Genomic DNA, 22984 nt, shown 5'->3' on the forward strand with positions numbered 1-22984 from the left:
ATAGATGGCATTGTAATATTCAACCGACTGTGCCCTTTCAACCTGACTTGACTGGCTGAGATATAGCCGTAAAAATGATACCGTTGATGTATCACTATCGGGAATATTCTTGAGCCTGAAGAACTTGCAACCGAAACCGTCGCTAATTGCATGCAGCCATGAGGTTAATTGGGGTGCAAATTAGATTGGCGTTCTTTCCGGTTCGATCTCAAGAGTGTCATTCTCGTTCAGTGGGATTGATGTAAATTTAATATTTAAGATGTACCCAATCAACTTATGCAACTTTTCGAGGAAGTCCAGCTTCTAATACTAGCCGTCAATCTAGATAAGAGAACTGACTGCGCGAGCCACGCGAGCCGAGATGACATCAAAACTTCATTCTGCAGTACTGGACTACGGGAATATGATGGATCTTGCAAAGTATTATAGCGTAGCAGCTGTTTCATGAGACTCTATTGATGCCAACGGCCCTGCGAGCGTCAGAATGTGATTAATAACATTTGACAGAATATGCCAATTGCACATACGGCAAAGTGCAGATGCGGCCGCTATCTTCAACTATGGTCAGTATTTGCGTACCCTATAAATCGAGTTATATCCAGCCTAATGATAATTTGACACTAGGAAACTTACATCTTCCAAGAAACTGGAACTTTGGACAGTTCCGTAAATGGTTGCTCCTGTAGGAGTCCAGTAGTATACACGGGTGCCGGCCTTTAAGAGTTGTTCAGATAAGCTACAGGCAAGAATGTCGTGAGAAACCAACGGGGAAGGCGTTCATAGCCCAAATAGCAGGTTCAAGGAAACTTGGAAGGCGAGTGAGGATACCAGCATAGAGTTATTGGCTACAGTATATATATACACAGAAGATACCTTTGAATAATGTGCAAAATCGAAACCGGCGATAGGAAATGAACTTAGCGTGGGCGCCTGATCGTGAATATACGATACTGTCGACGGTGGAAGGAGCCGGGCTCGATTTTCAACCCGCATTGTAAATGGGGGAGAAGGTAGATATGAGGTGGAACAGCTAGCGCACTACCCTGGGGCTCCATAGAAGTGTCAAGAAGCGTGCCCTAATTCACTTGTAATCGATCGTCGCGGGATCGGAAATAAGTTGGTGGCTTTGAGGAAACGAGGTGTAGAAATCATTTTGTTCTCAGAGACACGAAGGCACGCCTTGATTTATGCCTTCGTGGGCATCGACCCGAGACACCCACATGTTGCTGATCCACCCAGACGGGTATTTCTCAAGCATGTGTTCTTGCAACTAACGCATGGAGAACACGCAGTCCATAGTCGAGTCCTCGAGCCATTAATAAAGTGAAATGCAGGTAACAGCTACTTGTTTCCGTTGATCCTCGGCCGTCCGAGAGTTATTGCTGCGGCCACACCATACTTCCGGATGGGAAGGGATTTGCGTACGATTGTGCAGGAAGTGAAGCAAGTCCATGATTAAACTGCGCACCACCATGGCTGGGAAAAAGGGAGCCGGTATGAGACGCAGTGGGAAGCCCAAAGATTCCCACACCACGATTTGTGTAAGAGATACCCTGATCTTGGAGCATCGAGGGAACAAGGGTGCTTGTAAGTTACTTACTTGCGATTAGACTCGGTATTTATGGTGTACTCGCTTGTGTTCCACCATCTCAGTTACTATATTCGATCACTCATTGATGGCGTGACAAGGTTCGTACTGGTTCGTCCCACCGGACCAGCTCTGAGCTTTGGACCTGGACCCCACCTTTTGCGATGCCCGCGTTTTCTCACCCACAAAAGATGAATACCCCTCGGCAGGATATGTCCGTCATACTGGTTACCGGATCATACGACCACGAAATTAGGTTTTGGGAGGCTTGGAGTGGCATATGCTCCCGAACCATTGCGCGCTCAGGTGAATCTGGTGTAAGTCAGCTATTGCTCGCGGTACTAGGTTTCGACTATCCATCCCTTTAGCAAGTAAATCGACTCGCAATCTCGCCTGAGTACTTGAGGGCATTAGCTCTGTCCAACGGCTGGCTGATTTGCTCCCCAGTAAACGTCTCTTGGCAGCGGCTATCCACAAGAAGGTCAACATATACGAAATTGCCAGTACTGCGAATGAACCTGTATATGCTCCCATTATCTCTAAATGACAGACGTCTTACTTGTTCGTTAGCTTGTGACCTTTGAGGGACACACTATGAACGTTACTGCAGTCTCTTTCCATAACGAAGGCAAATGGCTAGTCACTGGCAGTGAAGATGGCTCAATAAGGATCTGGGATTTACGGTGCATTAACGTCAACTCAAAATGCAATTGAGACATTGTTTCTGAAAACAAATCATTAGAAGTTCATCGCTGCATCGTATCTATGACAATGGAGCCCCTGGTACATCTCTTCCTCAGCTCAATTAGGCGATACCTAACTATCTCAATATCAAGTCAACGATGTAGTCATTCATCCAAATCAAGGGGAATTGATTTCTTGTGATCAAGCCGGCAGTATCAAACAGTGGGATCTGTCTGATAACATCTGTTCACATGAACTGGTAGAACGTCCACTATATTTCATTGAATATAGACTGATCTCTTTTGAGATGATAGACTCCAGCGGCTGACGTCCCCATCCGTTCTGTCACCTTGGCTTCCGACGGCTCGTGTCTTGTGGCGGGGAACAATAATGTAAGACGTTATGTGACCGATGCACCCATGGTAGCTCTGCTAATATACTGCCTAGGGTCGATGTTATGTCTGGAGGATCAATGACGAACACACCGGCTTACCGCGTTTTCAAGCTGTGACACGATTTCAAGCGCATAATAAATACCTGACCCGCTGTTTGCTCAGTCCTGATGCAAGGTCACTTATTCTAATATCAGTTGATATATAAGCTTTTGACATGTTGTTCAAAGATACCTCGCTACTTGTTCTGCAGATACTACGGTCAAAATATGGGCAATTCTTGGAAACTACGAGTTTAAATTGGAGAAGACATTGATGGGTCATCAAAGATGGGTGTGGGATTGTGCGTTCAGTGCAGATTCCGCCTACTTGGTGACAGGTTCGTGCTCATTTATGCTTCACACCTTCCCATTTCAAACATATCACTATGGCAGCGTCGTCCGATCATACAGCGCGTTTGTGGGAGATGTCTTCGGGTGAAACTGTTAGGCAGTACAATGGCCATCATAAAGGTTGGGATAATGGCTTCCTTTTCTCCAGTTAACTTTGCTCATCGTACCACTATGTTCCAGCTGCCGTTTGTTGTGCTTTACATGACGGTGCTGGCTAGGGGTCTTGATAAAATATTATATTTTCCGTGGACCACAAAATGCAAAACAATTATAAGGCTGAACTCCCTAGCTGTGTATTGTGTGTATGTACCTAATGAAAGGAATGCTGTCCTGGCGGCAAAGATCCGTATTATACGAGGAGCTGGAGGTTCTGATCACCGACGCGCCCAACAGGGTTCTCCACCAGTTTGACTCCAGTTGGTTGAAGCGTTTCAAATTTGAACTTCGGCTGCGGTAATACAGTACTAATTCGGTGGTTGCATTCACTATCTCTCCCCGAATTGGTGACAGGTCCCTACTTAGAGAATATTGAATTCTTCATAATCAGATTCAAGTTTGTGGTTCTGCCGACTCGATGATATTGCTGGATTTCCGTGACATTGCAATCATATTACGTTCCTTCTTATAACTAGAGGGTAGAAATGAACCTGACACTCCCGTATAGCATATTTGATTCATTGAGTGCTCGTGTTAAGGGTGTAATAAACCTGATAGAGCCTGATGAGGCGCACCGGACCGATTTTTTAGCCAAGATAATTTTCATCTGGATGAATGCAGCGGAGTTTACATTATTAATGTTTGTCCGCTTTCTTGTATGAGCGCTGAGCGATTCGCTTTATGTATAGGTCCTGCACGGTGCATATTGATTTCCATGATCCCTTTTGAGCTCTCCGAAGGTTATGGTCAGGGAAATGTTCATGTTGCCGAGTAAGTCGGCTGAAGTTTTAACCCCAATAGCCTCGGGCCCGCGACGGAAGTCGAAGGGATGAAAGAAACTGTCGTTCAAATGGTGCTTTCAAGTAGTTCATGAAACACGTATTGAACATTAACGTTGAAGTGGTCGATACTTCATGCGAATATCCCGTTTGTGCATGCAAATGCATTGCACAGATCACTTATCAGGTCAATGCCTCGCTGCGGAGCCTCTTTGAGAACTCCAGAAATTCCTGTATTTTCTGCATCTCAGCCCTGGACTTTTTCTTTGCTTATCAATGCTTCTTCTGGATCCGAATCGGTGGACTTTGACTAAAGGCTGCACCTCTGGATGGGGACGTATCTTCGTCTTTTGGGACAAATTCTGGTGAGGTCCTTCCACTTTTGGGATTTCAGAGACGGTATATGCCAATGCCAGAGGCCGAATAAAAATTCGGATTTCGGACGCAAATTCACCATGCAGCTATTTATGGATTATCGCTGACCTTCACTTTCCGAGCGTTTACGGCATCATGGATAGGACGTCGGGACGACTCGGAGCTTTTGTCTCACTCCCCAATTGTATGTTTGACGATAAGTTGCGATGATGCTTTCATAGTAAATAAAAGCAAGCTGATGTTCACAGAAGCGCAATCGAGTGCTGAAGTTGGTGAAAGACCTTGCTAGAGTTTGGTGAGCGCGTCGGGCACAATCCGAAACTTGTGGTCATGTGGCAACATCCCTATCAGCTTCCATAAATAGATATGTATATAAATTCGTACCATGTTCCGCTGTATCGTTATCTCTTCCACCACTTTGACCAAAATTTCTGTCGTCCTCTGTTGTTTCTTCAAGGCGCACAGTTCTCATTATTCGCATACCCAACCTTGCCCAGTTTAGTCCATGACTATTCACAATTCCCAACATCTTGCTACATCTACTTCTGATTTACCCCTTGTATCTGAGACCGCCACTTTAGAAAACATTGACGGATTTCACGCAGTAAAACGCGACGAAAACTCTTGGGCTGCTACACTCCCAGCCGATCAGGGCCTCTACAGTAATGTGAACGAAAAAGACTCGTGTGGTGTTGGCTTTATCTGCCACATCAAAGGTGAACGCAGCCACAAGATAGTGTCTGATGCTCGTCAGCTATTATGTGCCATGACTCACAGAGGTGCAACTGGAGCTGATAGCCGTGATGGCGATGGTGCGGGTGTGATGACCGGCATTCCTCACGAGTTTTTCAAACGAGAGGCGGAAATGGACATCGGTTGCGCTCTCCCAGAGCTTGGGGAATATGCTGTTGGGAACATTTTCTTCAAGAAGGATGACCTCGTGCAAACACCGGCGCAACAAGCCATATTTGCCAAGATTGCCAACGACCTTGGTCTCCGTGTGCTTGGCTGGCGAGAGGTACCCACTGACGGTACTATTCTCGGGCCCGCCGCTAGCAGCAGAGAACCTACCATATTGCAACCTTTTGTTGTCCTCCGTAGTCACTATGGCGATGGAAGTTCTAGCCAATGTGGCACTTTTGATGCTCGCCACTTCGAGCGTCAATTGTATGTCCTTCGTAAGCATGCTACCCATCGTATGTTCGTATATCCTTTTTTGCTGCTCTTCTGATGTTACAAACTGAACTCGTCCCATTCGATTAGTGGTCTCTCCAAAGGATTTTACTTATGTTCTTTGGCATCGAAGAACATCGTCTACAAAGGCCAACTTTCCCCATCTCAAGTATACAACTACTACCATGATTTGAACCATGTTTTGTACCGATCACACTTCACACTGGTACATTCCCGTTTCTCCACCAATACGTTCCCGAGTTGGGACCGTGCCCAACCTTTGAGATGGGCTGCTCACAATGGCAAGTATAAAATGACGTCAGTATATCACTTTGTCTAATTGCTTTTCCTTTTTCAGGTGAGATAAACACCGTGCGAGGAAACAAGAATTGGATGCGTGCGCGTGAAGGTGTATTATCGTCACAACACTTTGGTGACCAATTGGATCTTCTTTATCCCATTATCGAAACGGGTGGCTCCGATTCCGCCGCCTTCGACAACGTCTTAGAACTTTTGGTCGTTAATGGTGTCGTAACGTTACCTGAGGCTGTCATGATGATGATACCCGAAGCTTGGCAGGGCAATGAACATATGGAGCCGGAGAAAAAGGCATTTTACAGCTGGGCGGCCTGTCTCCAGGAGCCATGGGATGGTCCTGCGCTTTTCACCTTCAGTGACGGTCGTTATTGTGGTGCCAACCTTGATCGAAATGGTCTTCGTCCGTGTCGATTCATAATCTCCAACGAAGACATCATGGTCTGTGCTTCTGAAGTTGGGGTCATTCCCATTGCGCCCGAAAAAGTGGTGCAAAAAGGTCGCCTGAAGCCTGGTCGTATGTTATTAGTTGACACTTTAGAGGGACGTGTTGTCGACGACAAGGAGCTCAAGCACAATACCGCATCAAAGAAGGATTTTGCTTCCTGGCTCGAGTCGAACGTTTTGCAGGTGCCGAAGATTATAAAACGCGTTAAGCGCAGCCACATACAACTGGAACCCACTCTTGATGATTCTACTCTAAGCACTGATCCAAAATTGCTTGCATTCGGTTACACCTCGGAGCAGCTTAACCTTCTCATGCTTCCTATGATCATCGGTGGGAAGGAAGCTCTTGGATCAATGGGCAATGACGCTCCGCTGGCATGCATGGCAACACAACCCCGTCTCATTTTCGATTACTTCCGCCAGTTATTTGCGCAGGTCACGAATCCGCCTATTGATTCCATCCGGGAGAGTATTGTGATGTCTTTAGAAGCATACGTTGGACCTGAAGGTAATCTGCTTGATATGAAGCCCGAGCAGTGCCATCGTATTCTCCTCCCCTCTCCTATCATCTCCATCGAAGAAATGAATGCTATGAAGAACTTGAAGTCTGCTTATGTTACCTGGCCTTCTCGTACCATTGACATAACATTCCCCAAGGGCGAAGGACTTCCTGGCTATAAGGCAGCCTTGGAGCGCGTCTGTAGTGAGGCAACGCAGGCAATTGAAGATGGGGTCAAAGTCGTCGTTTTGAGTGACCGCGCCATTGGTCCTGACCGTGTTCCTCTTTCTGCATTGATCGCCTGCGGTGGTGTTCATCATTATTTGACGTCCCAAAAAAAGCGCGCCAAGGTTGCTCTCATGGTCGAAACTGCCGAAGCTCGCGAAGTTCATCACCTCTGCGTCCTGGTTGGTTATGGGGCTGACGCTATATGCCCGTGGTTAGCAATAGAGTCGATTCACAAAGTTGTTCGCGAGGGACTGTGAGCAGCATTTTTCTTCCCTTCGAGTTTCTTGCTGATGAGTAGAATATAGCGTAAAATCTGAGCTTGCTGTTGAGACACTCTTCGAAAATTATCGCCACTCGGTCGACAATGGTATTCTGAAAGTCATGTCAAAAATGGGGATCTCTACCCTCCAATCATACAAGGGTGCCCAAATATTCGAGATCTTAGGGTTGCACAGTGAGGTCGTCGACAAGTGTTTCATTGGTTCTGCTAGTCGAATCCAGGGCGCTACATTTGACTTGCTCGCGTTGGATGCGTTTGAGCTTCATGAACGTGGATGGCCCAGCAGGGAAACCATACTCCCCCCTGGTATGCCGGAATCTGGTGAATACCATTGGCGCGATGGTGGAGAGGCTCACATCAACGATCCATCTGGCATCGCCAGTCTTCAGGATGCTGTCCGTGAAAAAAACCAGGATGCCTATGATTCATATGCTCGCAATGCCAATGAACAGGCGAGCAGAGTCCATCTTCGTGGTATGCTTGATTTCCGTTACGAAAATACCGTCGCTATCCCTATCGAACAAGTCGAGCCCTGGAACGAGATTGTTCGTCGCTTTGTCACTGGCGCCATGTCTTATGGGTCTATCTCGATGGAGGCACATACTACCCTTGCCATTGCCATGAACCGATTAAGTGGTAAATCTAACACTGGTGAGGGAGGCGAAGATGCCGAGCGTTCTAAAGTCTCCACCAACGGTGATACAATGCGCTCTGCCATCAAGCAGATCGCATCTGGTCGTTTCGGTGTCACGGCCAATTATTTGGCTGATGCTGATGAGCTTCAAATAAAGATGGCCCAAGGGGCAAAACCTGGAGAAGGTGGCGAGCTTCCTGGTCATAAAGTTTCCACCTCTATAGCTCGCACCCGGCATTCTACAGCCGGTGTGGGGCTGATTTCTCCCCCGCCACATCACGACATTTACTCAATCGAGGATCTAAAACAGCTCATCTATGATCTCAAGTGTTCCAATCCACGTTCTCGTATCTCTGTTAAACTTGTTTCAGAGGTTGGAGTCGGTATTGTTGCTAGCGGTGTTGCTAAGGCTAAGGCTGACCATATTCTAATTTCTGCCCACGATGGTGGAACTGGCGCCTCCCGATGGACGGGCATCAAATATGCCGGTCTTCCCTGGGAGCTTGGTCTGGCCGAGACCCATCAGACTCTTGTTCTCAATGACTTACGTGGTCGTGTAACTGTTCAAACAGACGGTCAGATTCGAACGGGCAGGGACATTGCAATCGCCTGTCTGCTAGGTGCTGAGGAGTGGGGTTTCGCTACTACACCACTAATTGCCATGGGTTGTATCATGATGAGAAAATGTCATCGTACGTGACATACTTGCTGAACTAAATTTGTGGTCTAACACCATTTCCAGTCAATACGTGCCCCGTAGGTATTGCTACACAAGATCCCCAACTTCGAGCGAAGTTTGCCGGCCAACCCGAGCAGGTTATCAACTTTTTCTACTATCTTGCCGAAGAACTTCGTGGCATAATGGCCAAGCTTGGTTTCCGCACTATCAATGAAATGGTCGGCAGAGCTGACATGCTCAAGGTCAATGAAAAGCTACGCACACCTAAGACTGCGTACCTTGATCTCTCGGCTATCCTCAAGCCAGCATGGCAGATGCGCCCTGGTGCTGCCACTCATCGCGTCCGTCAACAAGATCATAAGCTTTACATCCGCCTCGATAATAAATTCATAGACGAGGCTGAACCTGCGCTCGCTAAGGGCCTGCCTGTGCACATCGAATGCGACGTGACAAACACCGATCGCGCCCTCGGAACTTCTCTGTCTTATCGCATCTCGAAGCTTTACGGGGAGGAGGGTCTCCCGAAGGATACCATCCATATTCGTATGAGGGGGTCTGCTGGGCAGTCATGCGGAGCCTTCCTTGCCCCAGGTATCACTATCGAGTTGGAGGGTGATGCTAATGATTACGTTGGAAAGGGTCTCTCTGGTGGAAGACTCGTTGTCTACCCTCCGAAGCAGTCAACATTCAAAGCGGAAGAGAACATCATCATTGGGAATGTCTGTTTATACGGTGCCACTTCTGGTGAAGCGTTTATTCGCGGAATTGCTGCAGAACGTTTTGCTGTCCGTAATTCGGGTGCTAACGCTGTCGTAGAGGGTTGCGGTGATCACGGCTGTGAATATATGACTGGCGGCCGTGTCGTTGTACTTGGTTTCACTGGCCGCAACTTTGCCGCTGGAATGAGTGGAGGTATTGCCTACGTTCTGGATATGGCCCACACTTTTGCCTCGAAGGTGAATATGGAAATGGTCGAACTAGGCAAGGTAACGGATCCTCGTGAAATAGCTGCGCTGCGTAGCCTGATCGAAGACCATCGTCACTATACCGGATCCGAAATTGCAGATCGTGTTCTTCATGACTTCCATCACATTCTTCCCCTCTTCGTTCGGGTCATGCCTTCAGACTACAGGCGAGTGTTAGAGGAGCAAGCAGTACGTGAAAAGGAGGAGAAACAGCGTCTCAGCGTTATTGATCTCGTCCCCTCTCGAACCGCCAGCCAGGTAGATCTGGCATCTGAAGCTCTCGAGGATATCTTATTACACAAAACGCAATCCTCCACTTCCATATCTAAACCGCGTCATGAACCGTCTGTGACTGATCTCGAAGACTCCCTCGTTGATGAATCGACAAACAAGAAGCGTCTCGACAAACTCGATAAATTGCGTGGCTTCATGAAATACAAGCGTCTTGGAGAAGCTTATCGCCCTCCTCGTAAGCGCGTCAAAGATTGGAAGGAAATTTCCGGACGCCTAACTGAGAGCGAGCTTAAATACCAATCTGCACGCTGCATGGATTGTGGTGTTCCGTTCTGTCAGTCAGATACTGGTTGTCCCATTTCCAACATTATTCCCAAGTGGAATGACCTAGTGTTCAAGGGACAATGGCAAGATGCCCTTAATCGTCTCCTGATGACCAACAACTTCCCTGAGTTCACTGGTCGTGTTTGTCCAGCTCCTTGCGAAGGTGCTTGTGTTCTGGGAATCAATGAGCATCCCGTAGGCATCAAGAGCATCGAATGTGCGATAATTGACAAGGTAAAAGTTATACTATCCTATTGATTGTTCGAGGCTGTAACGTGTTACCTATGTGCACAGGGATTCGAGATGGGTTGGATGACACCTCGTCTACCGGCTTCCAGGAGTGGAAAGAGCGTCGCTATCATTGGATCTGGCCCCTCGGGTCTTGCTTGCGCTGATCAGCTGAATAAAGCAGGGCATTGGGTTACAGTGTACGATCGCAACGATCGCATGGGAGGCCTTCTCATGTACGGAATTCCTAAGTAAGTCTACCATCTGATCGCCAATTATGCAATGTTTAAATGTGCTTTCCTAGCATGAAGCTGGACAAAAATATCGTACAAAGACGTATTGACCTTATGGCTGCCGAGGGCATTGTCTGCATAGCTTCTTATCTGGTCTACATCACGCTAACGTTTTCTTCAGACTTTCATCCCTAACGCTCACGTCGGTGTCGATGTCGATGTGAACGAATTGCGTGATCAACATGACGCGGTTGTCGTTTGTACTGGTGCCACTTGGCCTCGCGACCTCAAATTACCAAATCGAAGTGCCAATGGTATTCATTTCGCTATGGAGTATCTCCAGGTATGAAAAGTCATTTCAATACATGATCCCCGCCTCAATCTTTCATGTAGTTGAATACAAAGTCGTTGTTGGATTCGGAACTCCAGGATAATTCGTACATCAGCGCTAAAGGCAAGGAAGTTATTGTCATCGGTGGCGGAGATACTGGTAATGATTGTATCGGTACTGCAATGCGTCATGGTGCCAAATCCGTGGTCAATTTTGAGTTGCTTCCAAAGCCACCTGCATCGCGCGGCCGTGATAATCCTTGGCCGCAATGGCCTCGGTAAGATAAAGTGCCCATGGTATCTGCTGATTTCTACTAATATCTGCGTTCAGTATTTTCCGGGCTGACTATGGTCACATTGAAGTTGCTGCTCATTTCGGGCACGGTTAGTATTTCTAAACTTTGTATCATCGGCACCTTCTTAATTCATAAGCTAGATCCCCGTGAATATTGCATATCTACCAAAGATTTTGTCGTTGATGAGGACAACAACCTCACTGGATTAAACACTGGTATGTAATTAAACAGCGTCTTTCCTGTTTCAAGTAAAATAAATGACAAATCCACCCAGTCCGTGTCGAGTGGACCAAAGATAGTGGTGGTCGCTGGAAAATGGAGGAAGTCCCAGGATCGGAGAAGTTTTTCCCCGCCCAGCTTGTCTTCCTTGCCCTCGGTTTTATGGGTCCCGAAGCCAATGTTGTCAAAGATCTCGGCCTCAAGCAAGATGCTCGTTCTAACATCCAAACTCCTCCCAAGGTACGTACATGTCATTGGCTTGTGCTGATTATTCATTCAATTGTATATTAGAAATATTGCACAAACGTCGAGGGCGTATTTGCTGCTGGTGATTGCAGACGCGGTCAATCCCTGATTGTTTGGGGCATTAAGTCAGTCTTTCGGTCTTCTCATTTACGAACACTGTTCATTTCGATTTCTAGCGAGGGGCGCGAAGCTGCTGCCGAAGTTGACGCTCATCTGAGTGGTTCAACCAGGCTACCGCGTGCAGGAGGTATTAAGACCAGGGTCAGTAGATCTGATTTCCTCTATCTGCAAAGCACAAACTCAGGGTTTTGTAGACTTTTGTTCCGCCTCCAAGCAAAGTGGTCCAGAACGGCCATCCAATCGAGGTGCAGGCTTAAAACTATGTGTCTTTGTATTCCCACGATCTATATGCAATATCTCTTGTCATTATTATATAGAAATACCCCCTGTTTTACGAACAAATATAATGATTTGCTAGCTGAGAAGAGATATGTTCTTGATTTGTTTTGATTTGAAAATATACCGAATATTAAGTAGATTATTCTATCCAAAGAGTCTAAAAACAGATGAACGCTCTTGTACATCTCTGCTTTTTCCGCGAATCGCCCAAATACCCCAGTTAGTCTTTACCATGACACGGGGATCAAAATCTGCAATCTCCCACTTCTCACTACCGAAGGAATTTGGACCGGGTGTGATAACCCATTCGAATTCACCAGCGACTTGTGGTGCGCTGGAAAGGGAGCGAACATCACGTTCGACATCGGTTGGCGAAAATCCGGTGACGAAGATCGAACATTTACTGGCAAGGAGCATGGGCAAGACCGGGCCCCACTCAGTCGGTGATGCGATTTGCAATTGGGGCCGACCATTCTCGTCGACCGACTCTGGAGATGGGAACCCAAATCCGGGTGAAAACATGAAGAAAACATCACTGTAGGGATCCAACGTGTATTGGAACTGGGCGTGAACATCGGCATACTTGGCTTGCATTCCGGTGATCGTAAGCTGGGGAGTATATGGGATTGTATATGACGGGACGCCATATCGCTGTATTGAGTCTCTTGTACGCTTAAAGCGAGCGATGGGAGCTGGAGTGGGTGGTTCATACACGTTCGGCAGATACTCAGGCTTTTTGACCGTCACTTCCTTTTCAGGCGTGGTATCCGAAGTTTTACTCGACAAATCCCCAGTGTTCGATGCATTATTTGAAGTAGTCGAATTCGTACTCGCTGTCGCATCAGCCATACTGCTTGTCGGAGGTTTAGGCAACGAAACTTGGGGCCCAATAAAGAAGAGATGGAAGTGGGTCGACGGGAAGAGCATGGTCAATTGTTCCCATACATGGGGCGGTAAAGACGACTCGGCGCGTGCTCCGAGGACAAAAATGCGTACTTGAGGCTTGCCTACGGCTGCTTCCTCCGTTTCTGGTGCACCGGGCTCGACATGGAGGGTACTTCGAAGCGCTAGCAGAGTTTCAAAAATGCGGCACCAGTCAACAAATGTCCTATCCTCCTTAGCCATAATGTGAAATAGCTTACCTGCAAGAGACCTGCTACCTTCCGGAGTAAGCCGCTGATTGTTCAACGTCAAGTTACTGTATTGATGCAGAGCGCCGCCGATAGTGATTGGATATGTGAGGAGTTTACTTGCGTGTCGACGCGACCTCTCGGTATCCATGGAATTGAATCCCCGCGTATACCAATATACGTCCCAGTTAGCAAATGAAATAGTTTCCTCATAACCCTGTGGACCTGAAAGAATATCCGGTGTAACTTTAGTCAAGTCTTCCAACAAAAGACGAATATGGTTTGCTCACCCGGCAACTCGAACTCATGAAGCCGCCTTCCGCTCCTCAAGTCGTGTTCGTCTTCGTTAGCTTCTCGAAGACGATGACAGTACTTTTCGTGTTCTGTGTCTTCTTTCCAGTGTTCCTCTGAGCAATGCGTCGGCCAACCGCAATCTGGACACTCGAATTTGACCGCGCGAGGTTGTGCTTGCGTGTGAGCGTGAATATGGGTATGCGAGCCCGCACAGACTGGACAAGGAGCAAGTTGTTGGATAGCTCCTCCTCTGGCGCGGACCGCGGGGAACGGGGATTTGGAGAAAGGGTGGAATAGATTGTCTTCGGTGAGGAGAGGATTCGGTGAGGGCGAAGCATTAGGCTGTTTCTTTTTCTTAAGAAAAGTAAAAATTAGTCTACGATGGTATGTATTGGGCACATTTCGCGAAAGGGAGAGAGCAGGCGAGCGGAACAGCGGTCGCGTCCGGGGCAAGAGCATTGGGAAACTGGAAAATCAGGATCATTCGTATCCCGGCTTGTTGTTGTCTGTTGTCTATCACCTTCCGCCTTCTCCCCAACGACCATGGTCGCACCCCGCCAGGCATCGATTTCGCGAAAAACCAAAGAAACAGAGATTGAAGTCCTCATCGACCTGGATGGTGCCTCAGGCGCAGATTCAAGCCAAGCAATCCAAATTTCCACTGGAATTGGTTTTCTAGATCACGTACGCCACAGTGAATTATCTGTGGCGAGTACGGTATTCATCGTGGCTCCTTCAGATGTACACCGCTCTCGCAAAACATAGCGGGATGTCCTTGACAATAAAGTGTAATGGTGACCTCTGGATCGATGACCACCATACTGCAGATGAGTATACAAATCCGAATTCTCAGATTATGGATCGTCCAACCGCTGCTGTAAGCACAGGACAGCGCCATTGCGTTGGGCACGGCTTTCAAGACAGCTCTTGGCGAGGTGCGCGGCATAAAGCGATACGGAACTGGTTTTGCTCCGCTGGATGAGGTTAATATCACTGTACCTTCCTCGATTTCGATATTCAAAGGCTGAATTTTTTTTTTCTCAGGCACTTTCGCGCGCAGTCCTCGATATCTGTGCTCGACCCTACTGCGTCACTGACCTTGGTCTAAAGCGCGAAAAAATCGGTGACCTTTCCACGGAAATGATCCCGCATATTTTCCACTCGTTCGCCATGGCCGCTGGTGTGACCCTTCATGTGGATGTCCTTAGAGGTGCAAACGATCACCACCGGTGTGTCCCATATAGTCCGAAGGTAAAAGTCATCTAACGTCTACTCAGTTCAGAATCTGCCTTCAAGGCTGTGGCCATAGCTATTCGGCAAGCCATTGAGCGGACGGGTAATAACGAGGTTCCCAGTACGAAAGGTGTTCTATAGTATAAATTATCCAATCCCTATCTACCTGACAGTATTCCAAAAGAAGGGAGGTAATATGGTCATCTATCCCCAAAATATGCACTGCTTCTCTCTTGGAGGATTGAGTCTTGCACCCTGGCGACACTTGAATGCTTGAGCGAACTCGGGGATATTGGACACAGTTCCATCAACTCTGTATCTGCTGGGTGAGTGTGGATCGGTACGTACGCGCTGAACCTGACAGGGAAGCTATCAGGCGTCGTCATAAACCGCTTCAGTACGCCACTCACTGCTTCAGCTGGTTTCATAGCCCGAGCCCAAAGGCGCCCAAAAGCGATGAAAAAAAGTTGCTCTCTAAATATGAAGTTCGTAAAAATGGCGAAGAAACAACCAAACTAGGTAAACAGACCTGGTATAGTTTAAGCCAGGAAGCAGATACTCCCCGCCAGCTTCCAAAGAGTCGTCATACTGCGCTTTCCAAGCTCTGTAGGCCTGGATGAAGCCATTATCCCCGATATTTTCCCCAGATGTTCTGCGTCGGTTGAATAAAGGTGAAGGTAGAAGCAGGCATGACTTACAGGTTTCCCTGACAGTGTCGGTTCAGCTCGGAGTTCAACGGCCTATACAGAGGTTAAAACACTCACATTCAAGTATATTTTTCCTCCCTTTCCATCATCAATAGAATAGTCTGGGCTACATCAGCCATTTACTTGAACCATTTCAAGGGAAGACCTACTGGAGAATTGTTCAACAATGCAATCCTGCTTTTTATTGAAACCTTCGCTCGTTGAATTTGTCCACCATTGTTCGAGTTTTCCATGTTGATTATAGAGTCGTCCAGCAGTATCAAAAGCGTGCTACATCATGAACTATAATCGTCACGAACAATCAGAAAATCTACTCGCACTTACGGTCAACTCATGCGAAACGGCTTGACCAAAAGCTCCGTACAAGAGGTACCCAGGCCTAGCAAGCCTAAGTCTAAGCTAAACTGCTGTAATGAAAACCGTACCAGTCATGTGAAAAGAAAGGAGATTGAAGGAGCCCGGCCGGAAAAACAAGCTACAGAAATTTGAATCATAATATAGCATAGGACAGACGTCTTACCTCATTTGCAGGAGGTTTGAAATAGGCGGCGACCACAGAAGGCCACATGTCCCATGATTCTGGATCTCTAGTCATTTCCAGATTGAGCCAGCTCTTGAAAATCTCGCTGCTCCTGTTAGAGTCTCATTGAATGATAGAATGTCACGACAGGATGAGGGGATGAGAACATACTGCGCGTTCAAAATGTTGTCGAAGAAGTTGGTTGCGCTGATCTTAACCGAGCTATAATATCTGGCTATAGAGCGAGAGTCCTCCGTATCTGGGGATAAGGGATATCCAACTTTGATCCTAATCGCATCAGCCTCATACACTATCAGTCTACAGATTGGGGAACTTGACTGAATTGCTTTACCTTCTCTGAGGCTGCATTCGCAGACTCTTCATCCATCCAATCAATACCGGCAAGCGATGCTTTAAACGCCTTCACGATATCGTTGATAATTCGGGTTCCTTTCGTTCTTGATTCACCCCCGAAAGTTTCATTAACGAAAAATCTGCCGGCGGCAAAACCAAGTGTTTGTTCGACCACCCCGACGCAATATTCACCACGATCGCCAACTGCACCTTTTTTAATACCAGTCAACGCTTCTAACAGAGTACGTTGCGTTTGCCAGGCGTCCGTATTCATGCCCAAGTAAGGTGACATTGCAAGTGCGGTCCTGACTACAAGATATGATTCAATGACCTCGTCAGGCGTCTCGTCCAAAATCTTCGCCAGAGCCCTCATGTATGGAGGATGTGTTACGATGATGCGGTTTGGAAACCGTCGAGGTGTAAATGTTGAGAAATAGGTCTCAAAGTCAACCTGAGGTAGAACATCAAATAACTCGCTGGGGCGGAAGGGATTATAAGTGGCAATTGGATCCTGGAACAATACGTCCCTAGAGAACTCTATGAGCGCATGAGTCAAAGAAGGCAGGCCGCCATAAACTCACAAATCAAGGCTCGCCTCTGCCACGTTACTTTCAAAGTCGACGACTTTCTTAGCTAGCTTGTGTAATTTACGACGTTTGGGAGGTCTAGTGTCTCCGTCGTCGTCATCACCATCCTCATCCCAGGGTGGCCAGGGCCAAGGGGGCCACATTTTTTCACCTTCTTGAACAGAAAATCCCTCTTGTTTGTAAGATGTATCCATGATATTGGCATCGTCTTCATCGTCAAGAATTGTAAGAAAACGTTCAATGACTGCTTGATAAAGCTTTCGAATAGGTTCCTCTTGGAAATATTCCTGCATTTTTGTTAGTCCAGCGTAGGGGCCAATGGTCAACACTCGCCTTTGATGGAAGGCCAAATTCTGGCTGACTGAACCATAGCACCATGTGATTGGGATCAGTCCCGACATCACCTTCGAGGTTGAATGAGAATAGCGAACCGATTCCTAACATTGACCAGATCAATTTCGAACGCAGTAGAAACGTATCAAGTCCTTACCTCTTGAGTGAATAAATCCAAGGGCGGCCGTAAGCCCTTTTGATTTTTTCTTGTGCTTAGTTGCGTCAACAAAGGTGTCCTCCTCCCTGAAAAAGCTGCGTATCGATTTGACAAGAGATACCAGCGGAGCATTGCCGTTTTTGTCTAGTGTTTCCTCGTTGAGGCAGGAAGAGTACATATCACGAAGCTTTCGGAGAGTTTCTTGATCATATGAGTCCAACGAAGCGAGCGAGCCATGGGACGGTTCCAAAAAACGCTGTATCACCTGTTTGTTCTGTAATGCCAAAGCTTCGAAGTTACCAAAACTACGTTTGTCAGCAGGTAGGGGGTTGGCCTTCAACCAGCCATTATCTACACCACAAGCAATGAGAATTCGTATCTGATAGAAGACTCCGTTCACTTACTGGTGTATTCATAGAAATTCTCGCATGGGTCCTGGGTTGTATCAAGAGAAGAAAGAATAGACGCAGATAAGAGTATGCAGTGAGGCTCCATGCACACGTTCTGTTATTTAAAACACAGTTACTAGTGAATCGAAACTCTCTTGCTTCTGTGATTATTTACCTTATCAGGGTTTCCTGTGGGCTCCGGAGTTGGGATCGGTTTCGCTGTCTTCGTGACTTGAGATGTAGTAGTGACTGTATATGTGGATGTGGTAGTCGATGTCACAGTCCCAACCCTCGTTGTTGATGAATTCTTAGTCTTTGTCGTAGTTGTTGTCATTGTCTTTGTGATAACTCGTGTGTCGGTGGGAGACAATGTCCTGTACTCAGTTGTAGTGGCCGTTGTCTCACCATGTTCACGCTCGAGGTCAAGCCTGTGTTGGGCCCCAGCGAAGAGACCAATGAAGACCTGGAGGTTGATGATGACATGTCAAAAACATGCAAAGATTGTAGTTCACAGTGCTCACAGAGCTGGCCAAAAGCAGTGTTAAGACCAGAATCAACAGAATCTTGGTAAGGGGAGTGAGTGGTTCTTGCGCGACTGCATTGACACGGTCCGAGAACGAGGGCTGCTCTTCAAAGTTTCCCTCTTCTTCCGGACTACGCAATAACGGTGAACTCTCTGATAATTGCAACCCGTTAATACGTATATATACACATAATGTTGGCATACATACCGTAGTCGGTTGAAGGCCCAGGGTCTCTGTCCGTCATTGTGACGAACGATGCAGTAAGCCAAAGTTGCGCTCAAAATGGGGTGCACAGGTTATATACCCCACAGTGAGGAGAGTTGCCTCGATGGTAAAGTGCGGATGCGGCAAGGTGACGAACACGCGCTTTAATAGTACTAGCTCCGAAGCGGCGCGGAGCGCCGCTCCTTGCTATCTGTGATTCGCAAATAGTGTATTGAACGAAATGACTACAGTTTATTGTTAAAGGTTATTGAAAGACAAAATATATCAAACTAAGAAAGAAAGAGAGACGTGTTTACTATCACTACAGACACGCCATTGATTCATTGATACTATCTTTATGACAATTGGTATGAGAGAAGAATAAAGTAAGCGTGAAAAATAAATGTATCGTCAAGCAGATAAGGCCCTGTACGGCAACTCCGAGCTACAGCTCGTTGCCTGCCAAATTTCGTTCCCACGGTTTTGAAATCGATCGACTTCAATATCAATTGACTTGAACATAGGAGAGCGCGTTCGGCGACTCTCTACGGTTTTCAAATCGGTCTGTCACGCCGATATCTGCAGCTTCTGCAGTCCATGCTAGCCCATGACTCATGAGAGACGTGTCACGTCTTACCACACATGCTGCCACTTTGTTGAATCTACCTACTGCAAGTCTGCACGATATAAATTGGCTTACATCCAATTTTGTACTAGCCATTTCATCTCCTTTCAGTCGTCTACATTACTACTTCAATATGCCACCAATCAGCATTATACATTAGTGGTAAGAACCCTAAAAACTTTCTGACAAGCTAAAAACGGTCCAGTTCTTGCGATGCGACAATCTGACACTTTGAAGTGTTGAACGGGCCAAGGGTAATCAAGCCGACAACAAGCTTTAGCTGGAAGGCATGTGCATTATGTATGGTGTGACGTGCGCGACCATGGTCGGGAAACCGTGGGACAACCGGTTCCTGACTCTTGGGAGATGGAAACCGTCGATTTCAAAATCAACCGGTTTTGAGCCCGGAGTTGCCGTACCGTACAGGGCCTAATAAGTATTTACCGTAAACATGATAAGTATCAGGATGAACATCACTCGCACGTTGTCTTACTGGGACCGCAGGGAGCAGTCGTAGGCGAGATAAATGCACGGGTCGGAAGAGGAGGGTGAACACTAGGAATCCATGCAGGAAAGTGGGATGACGGTTCAAAACTGCAAAAAAAAAAATAGAAAAGAAGTAAACACTTACATTACAACGCCTTTGAAGCGGACGCATCAAGTAAGAAAACCTTAGCATATACGCACCACATGCCATAAACAATTGCCAATAAGAAAATCATCTGGGGTTGAGGTGGTCATGAGGCGTCTGATACAATATCTCTCCGCGGCTCGTCGCACCTTCCTGATGATCTGTTGTCCCGTATTTTCGGTTTTATTGATAGGAGTACTCCGACCAAATCTCTCTGTGCCTTTTGATGCCTGTTGAAGTGAATGGATTTGAAATATATCGCGCATGTGTGTGTGAGAATCAGAACCATCCCTTCTAAGGAGAATTGGCACGAGATGAGCCGAGAGCGCTGAAATACACGGCAACCGAGCACGGCAAGAAATATAGATACTTCTTGAAGAAATCAGAAATTTTAAGAAACTTGTCAGCAGGATCTGGCAGGCCGCTTCTTGCCATGGAACTAGTGACGATGAAGTTAGAATGACGATTCAAGGGCGTAGTAGATTGTAAAGGCATGCGATGGAAGATATAGCACAGAAAACAAAAAGTAATATCACAAGGACACCGGACAACTCAAACTCACCTTAGTACCGTCACTTCGACGGGCCAAAAAATGACAAGTAATGGATAAACGAAGATTGCCTCCATCCGTCTTTTCACATAGGACTGATAAAATGGCTGCGACATTTCCCGAAAATAGACTCACTGGCACGGGGTTGAAGTGTTAAATTTCACTCCGAAATTCCAGGCATGGTCCTATGATGGCTAAGTGCAATAGTTTATAGGTGATTCGAGACCTCATCAAATCTTCTTGAGATCAGAACTCAACTGAAATCCTGGGATAACGGCAAAAAGTGGCAACATCGTACCGGCAGCTCCCACTAGGATCACACGTCGACCGACGGTAGACTGGCGCCAAGTCAACAATGCCAGAGCGTGGAGCGTCGTTATCGGCAGTAGCGTCATACCGAATAAGGCACCCCAAGGACACGTCACACTGAGTTGGGCGATGGCACGGACGCTTTCCTGATAAAATGGAATGGACAGTATCGACGGTATTGTACCGACCGCATCATTGTTTGACCAAACACGTACCATTAGATATAAGAGGCGATCTGTGCTGGATCACTGACAGCCCGAGGCTTTCCATCGGATTGTTGAGGTAAGGAGGGAGGACCTGAGTGAAGTTGAGATGATCCAGAGTACGCAAGAGACAAAAGACAGCCAAGTTCCTTTCTAGACAAAAGCAAAAATTTCCCCCAGAAGGCATGCTTCAAGTTCTACTTCTGAGACACTAATTAATTGCGATCAGCTTTAGCATTCGCTATCAGCACCATACTGCACAGTGTCAGACTCGACCACCTTGTTCATTCGCGGAACGGACGGATAGGTAAAGCGTTCAATACACACAAAAACGCTGCTGCGCTGAGATAGTCACCGCCTTCTGGGCTATGACTTATACGGCAAGGGTAAGCTCTAAGGGCTGTTTGACAAAAGGACCTAAGTAGTCAACATAAGATTCTGTTAACCAGATTACCTCCAGGCTCACCAAGTTCAAGTCGCAAAAGTGGAGTAAGACGACGTGGTCAATAATGAGAGTCCAGGATCCCGGGGCTGCATGGCATCAATGAAACCTCCACTCGGCAGCATCGTCTAGGTGGGACAACAACAAGGATCCATTATTGCTGGTCCCGTGAAGGGAGGTGATATGGTAATTAACATAAAGCCACTTCAAACCTTCATACCTTCACTCCTCCCGTCAGTTTTGGGAGAATTCAAGTCCCCTACGCAGGGTCCACGACCCTCTCTTTCCATATCCATGACTCTCCAAAACTTGCATCCCTTACCGTCATTCTGGGCACCCGCATAGCAAGTCCACCAATATTTTTCGGTTTCTCCATCAGTCCTACTCTTCATATCGGGTCTCAGGATTGTCGGAACGCCACAATCACATTTGGGTATGCTCTGCGGCCGAAAATCCGGCCTATAGAACCGAAAGGTGATATTGATCCTACAGTTCGATGGGGGATATGTAACACATGACCCTGGCGAGGCCTTCGAACTCGTGGCAATGTCGGGATTCACTGTCGGGCGGAACAAATCTATTGTGGACTGTGGTGGAATAGAGTGTTTGAACCTTTCTTGACATGAGGCATGCATGATAGTTAACTGGAGGCGGGCGGAAATGACACGGGAGGCAAATGCCGAAAATTAGTGGGAAACATGGGATTATGACAGGAACGCCACACACAGAATTATGCGTTAAAGGTATATTAAATGTCCGCGCCTGTCGAGATTCTGCCTGGTTTATAGGTATAACCTCGCGAAGCCGAAACACCCTCGTGGTACCTAATACAAAAAGAAATGATATTTCAATGTCAGAACAAGCTTTGATGTAACATCGTACCTAGACTTAACGATGCAATAGTCGGGTAGGGGCCAAGATAGGTCAGTTGATCGGAATGAAATCCAACGCTTTCCTTTGCCCCTTCATAACAATTCGCGGCTGCAACATTCGCTTCCCAAACCGGTTTGTTATACCGTAAATCTTTCCCTTGGGTTCCAGCATACTCGAGCGGGTAACGATTCCGCTTTTTCAGTTCTTCATTTACGACTTTCTCGACGATTTCGCACGCTTGCTCCATTTCCGGCAGAAACTCTTCGGGAGGGTCCGTCATTCGTCCGTTATACCTAGATGCCATGGAGTCAAGAGATGCACCGACAAGACGAGGGTAAGGGATAGATTGCATCATACCAAAATCGTGCAGCCTCCTGCCATTCGTCGACGTTTCTTCCACTCGCTTTCATTGGCCTGGCGAAAAAGGATGTCTTATGGGGACTTTCTACCACTCGATCGAATAGCCACCATTTATTACGCTGCCATTTCTTGGAGGCGCCTATCATGACATAGAAGAGTCGGCACGCAAGGTCAGGAGGTAGGACGGACAGGTGAAGCGTGCAGGGAGTATGTTCGGTGACCATAGAAGGATTTGAAAGCATGAGAGGCGGTAGACCTCTGATTCTATGTGTCTTTGATTGCTCTTGAGTATGTGGTTGTCGCAGGATGGTCATCAAGTCTGTAGGAGGCTTAGTTAACGATTTAGATGCCATCCGATTATTAGATCTAGGCTTGGTGGTAGTAATAGAACTTGACGCATGTTCTGCTTGAGTGAGGTCTATACACTCTTTCTTTGAAGATTTTGCGTTCTTCAGCCATGCGTC

At 47.0% G+C, this 22984-nt stretch overlaps 5 protein-coding genes across 5 annotated transcripts; 2 read left to right on the forward strand and 3 right to left on the reverse strand.

Annotated features, from left to right (window-relative positions):
* Positions 1-219: 219 nt before the first annotated feature.
* AGABI2DRAFT_216653 (hypothetical protein) lies at positions 220-1063 on the reverse strand. Its single transcript, XM_006458182.1, has 5 exons — positions 863-1063; positions 767-806; positions 634-714; positions 528-580; positions 220-470 (listed from the first exon to the last, which is right to left on the reverse strand). The coding sequence occupies exons 1-5, from the start codon at positions 991-993 to the stop codon at positions 443-445; spliced, it is 333 nt and encodes a 110-aa protein (XP_006458245.1). The 5' UTR covers positions 994-1063; the 3' UTR covers positions 220-442.
* A 632-nt stretch (positions 1064-1695) lies between these two features.
* Positions 1696-3409, forward strand: AGABI2DRAFT_199699 (hypothetical protein). Its single transcript, XM_006458183.1, has 11 exons — positions 1696-1905; positions 1957-1985; positions 2036-2108; positions 2159-2271; positions 2331-2371; positions 2425-2531; positions 2587-2664; positions 2720-2841; positions 2895-3043; positions 3099-3176; positions 3237-3409. Exons 1-11 carry the CDS (start codon positions 1753-1755, stop codon positions 3272-3274), a joined length of 981 nt encoding a protein of 326 aa, XP_006458246.1. The 5' UTR covers positions 1696-1752; the 3' UTR covers positions 3275-3409.
* A 1439-nt stretch (positions 3410-4848) lies between these two features.
* Positions 4849-13178, forward strand: AGABI2DRAFT_176670 (NADPH-dependent glutamate synthase). The gene is made up of 14 exons (XM_006458184.1): positions 4849-5544; positions 5898-7281; positions 7334-8634; positions 8685-10378; positions 10439-10623; positions 10677-10737; positions 10787-10948; positions 10999-11213; positions 11267-11319; positions 11372-11446; positions 11506-11690; positions 11742-11821; positions 11873-11957; positions 12011-13178. The coding sequence occupies exons 1-14, from the start codon at positions 4872-4874 to the stop codon at positions 12071-12073; spliced, it is 6216 nt and encodes a 2071-aa protein (XP_006458247.1). The 5' UTR covers positions 4849-4871; the 3' UTR covers positions 12074-13178.
* An 870-nt stretch (positions 13179-14048) lies between these two features.
* On the reverse strand, positions 14049-18439 carry AGABI2DRAFT_216667 (hypothetical protein). Its single transcript, XM_006458185.1, has 21 exons — positions 18321-18439; positions 17975-18262; positions 17815-17914; positions 17411-17761; positions 17248-17357; positions 16915-17207; positions 16332-16860; positions 16151-16281; positions 15980-16091; positions 15885-15934; positions 15784-15838; positions 15609-15729; positions 15517-15560; positions 15451-15458; positions 15282-15404; positions 15163-15226; positions 14797-15109; positions 14564-14748; positions 14405-14502; positions 14259-14346; positions 14049-14203 (listed from the first exon to the last, which is right to left on the reverse strand). Exons 2-17 carry the CDS (start codon positions 18131-18133, stop codon positions 14957-14959), a joined length of 2403 nt encoding a protein of 800 aa, XP_006458248.1. The 5' UTR covers positions 18134-18262; positions 18321-18439; the 3' UTR covers positions 14049-14203; positions 14259-14346; positions 14405-14502; positions 14564-14748; positions 14797-14956.
* Positions 18440-21416: 2977 nt separating this feature from the next.
* Positions 21417-22872, reverse strand: AGABI2DRAFT_199713 (hypothetical protein). The gene is made up of 4 exons (XM_006458186.1): positions 22518-22872; positions 22170-22453; positions 22014-22111; positions 21417-21931 (listed from the first exon to the last, which is right to left on the reverse strand). Exons 1-4 carry the CDS (start codon positions 22832-22834, stop codon positions 21494-21496), a joined length of 1137 nt encoding a protein of 378 aa, XP_006458249.1. The 5' UTR covers positions 22835-22872; the 3' UTR covers positions 21417-21493.
* Between the last annotated feature and the right edge of the window lie 112 nt (positions 22873-22984).

Source organism: Agaricus bisporus (genome assembly GCF_000300575.1).
Source record: "Agaricus bisporus var. bisporus H97 unplaced genomic scaffold AGABI2scaffold_2, whole genome shotgun sequence".
NCBI classification, from domain to species: Eukaryota; Fungi; Basidiomycota; class Agaricomycetes; order Agaricales; family Agaricaceae; genus Agaricus; species Agaricus bisporus.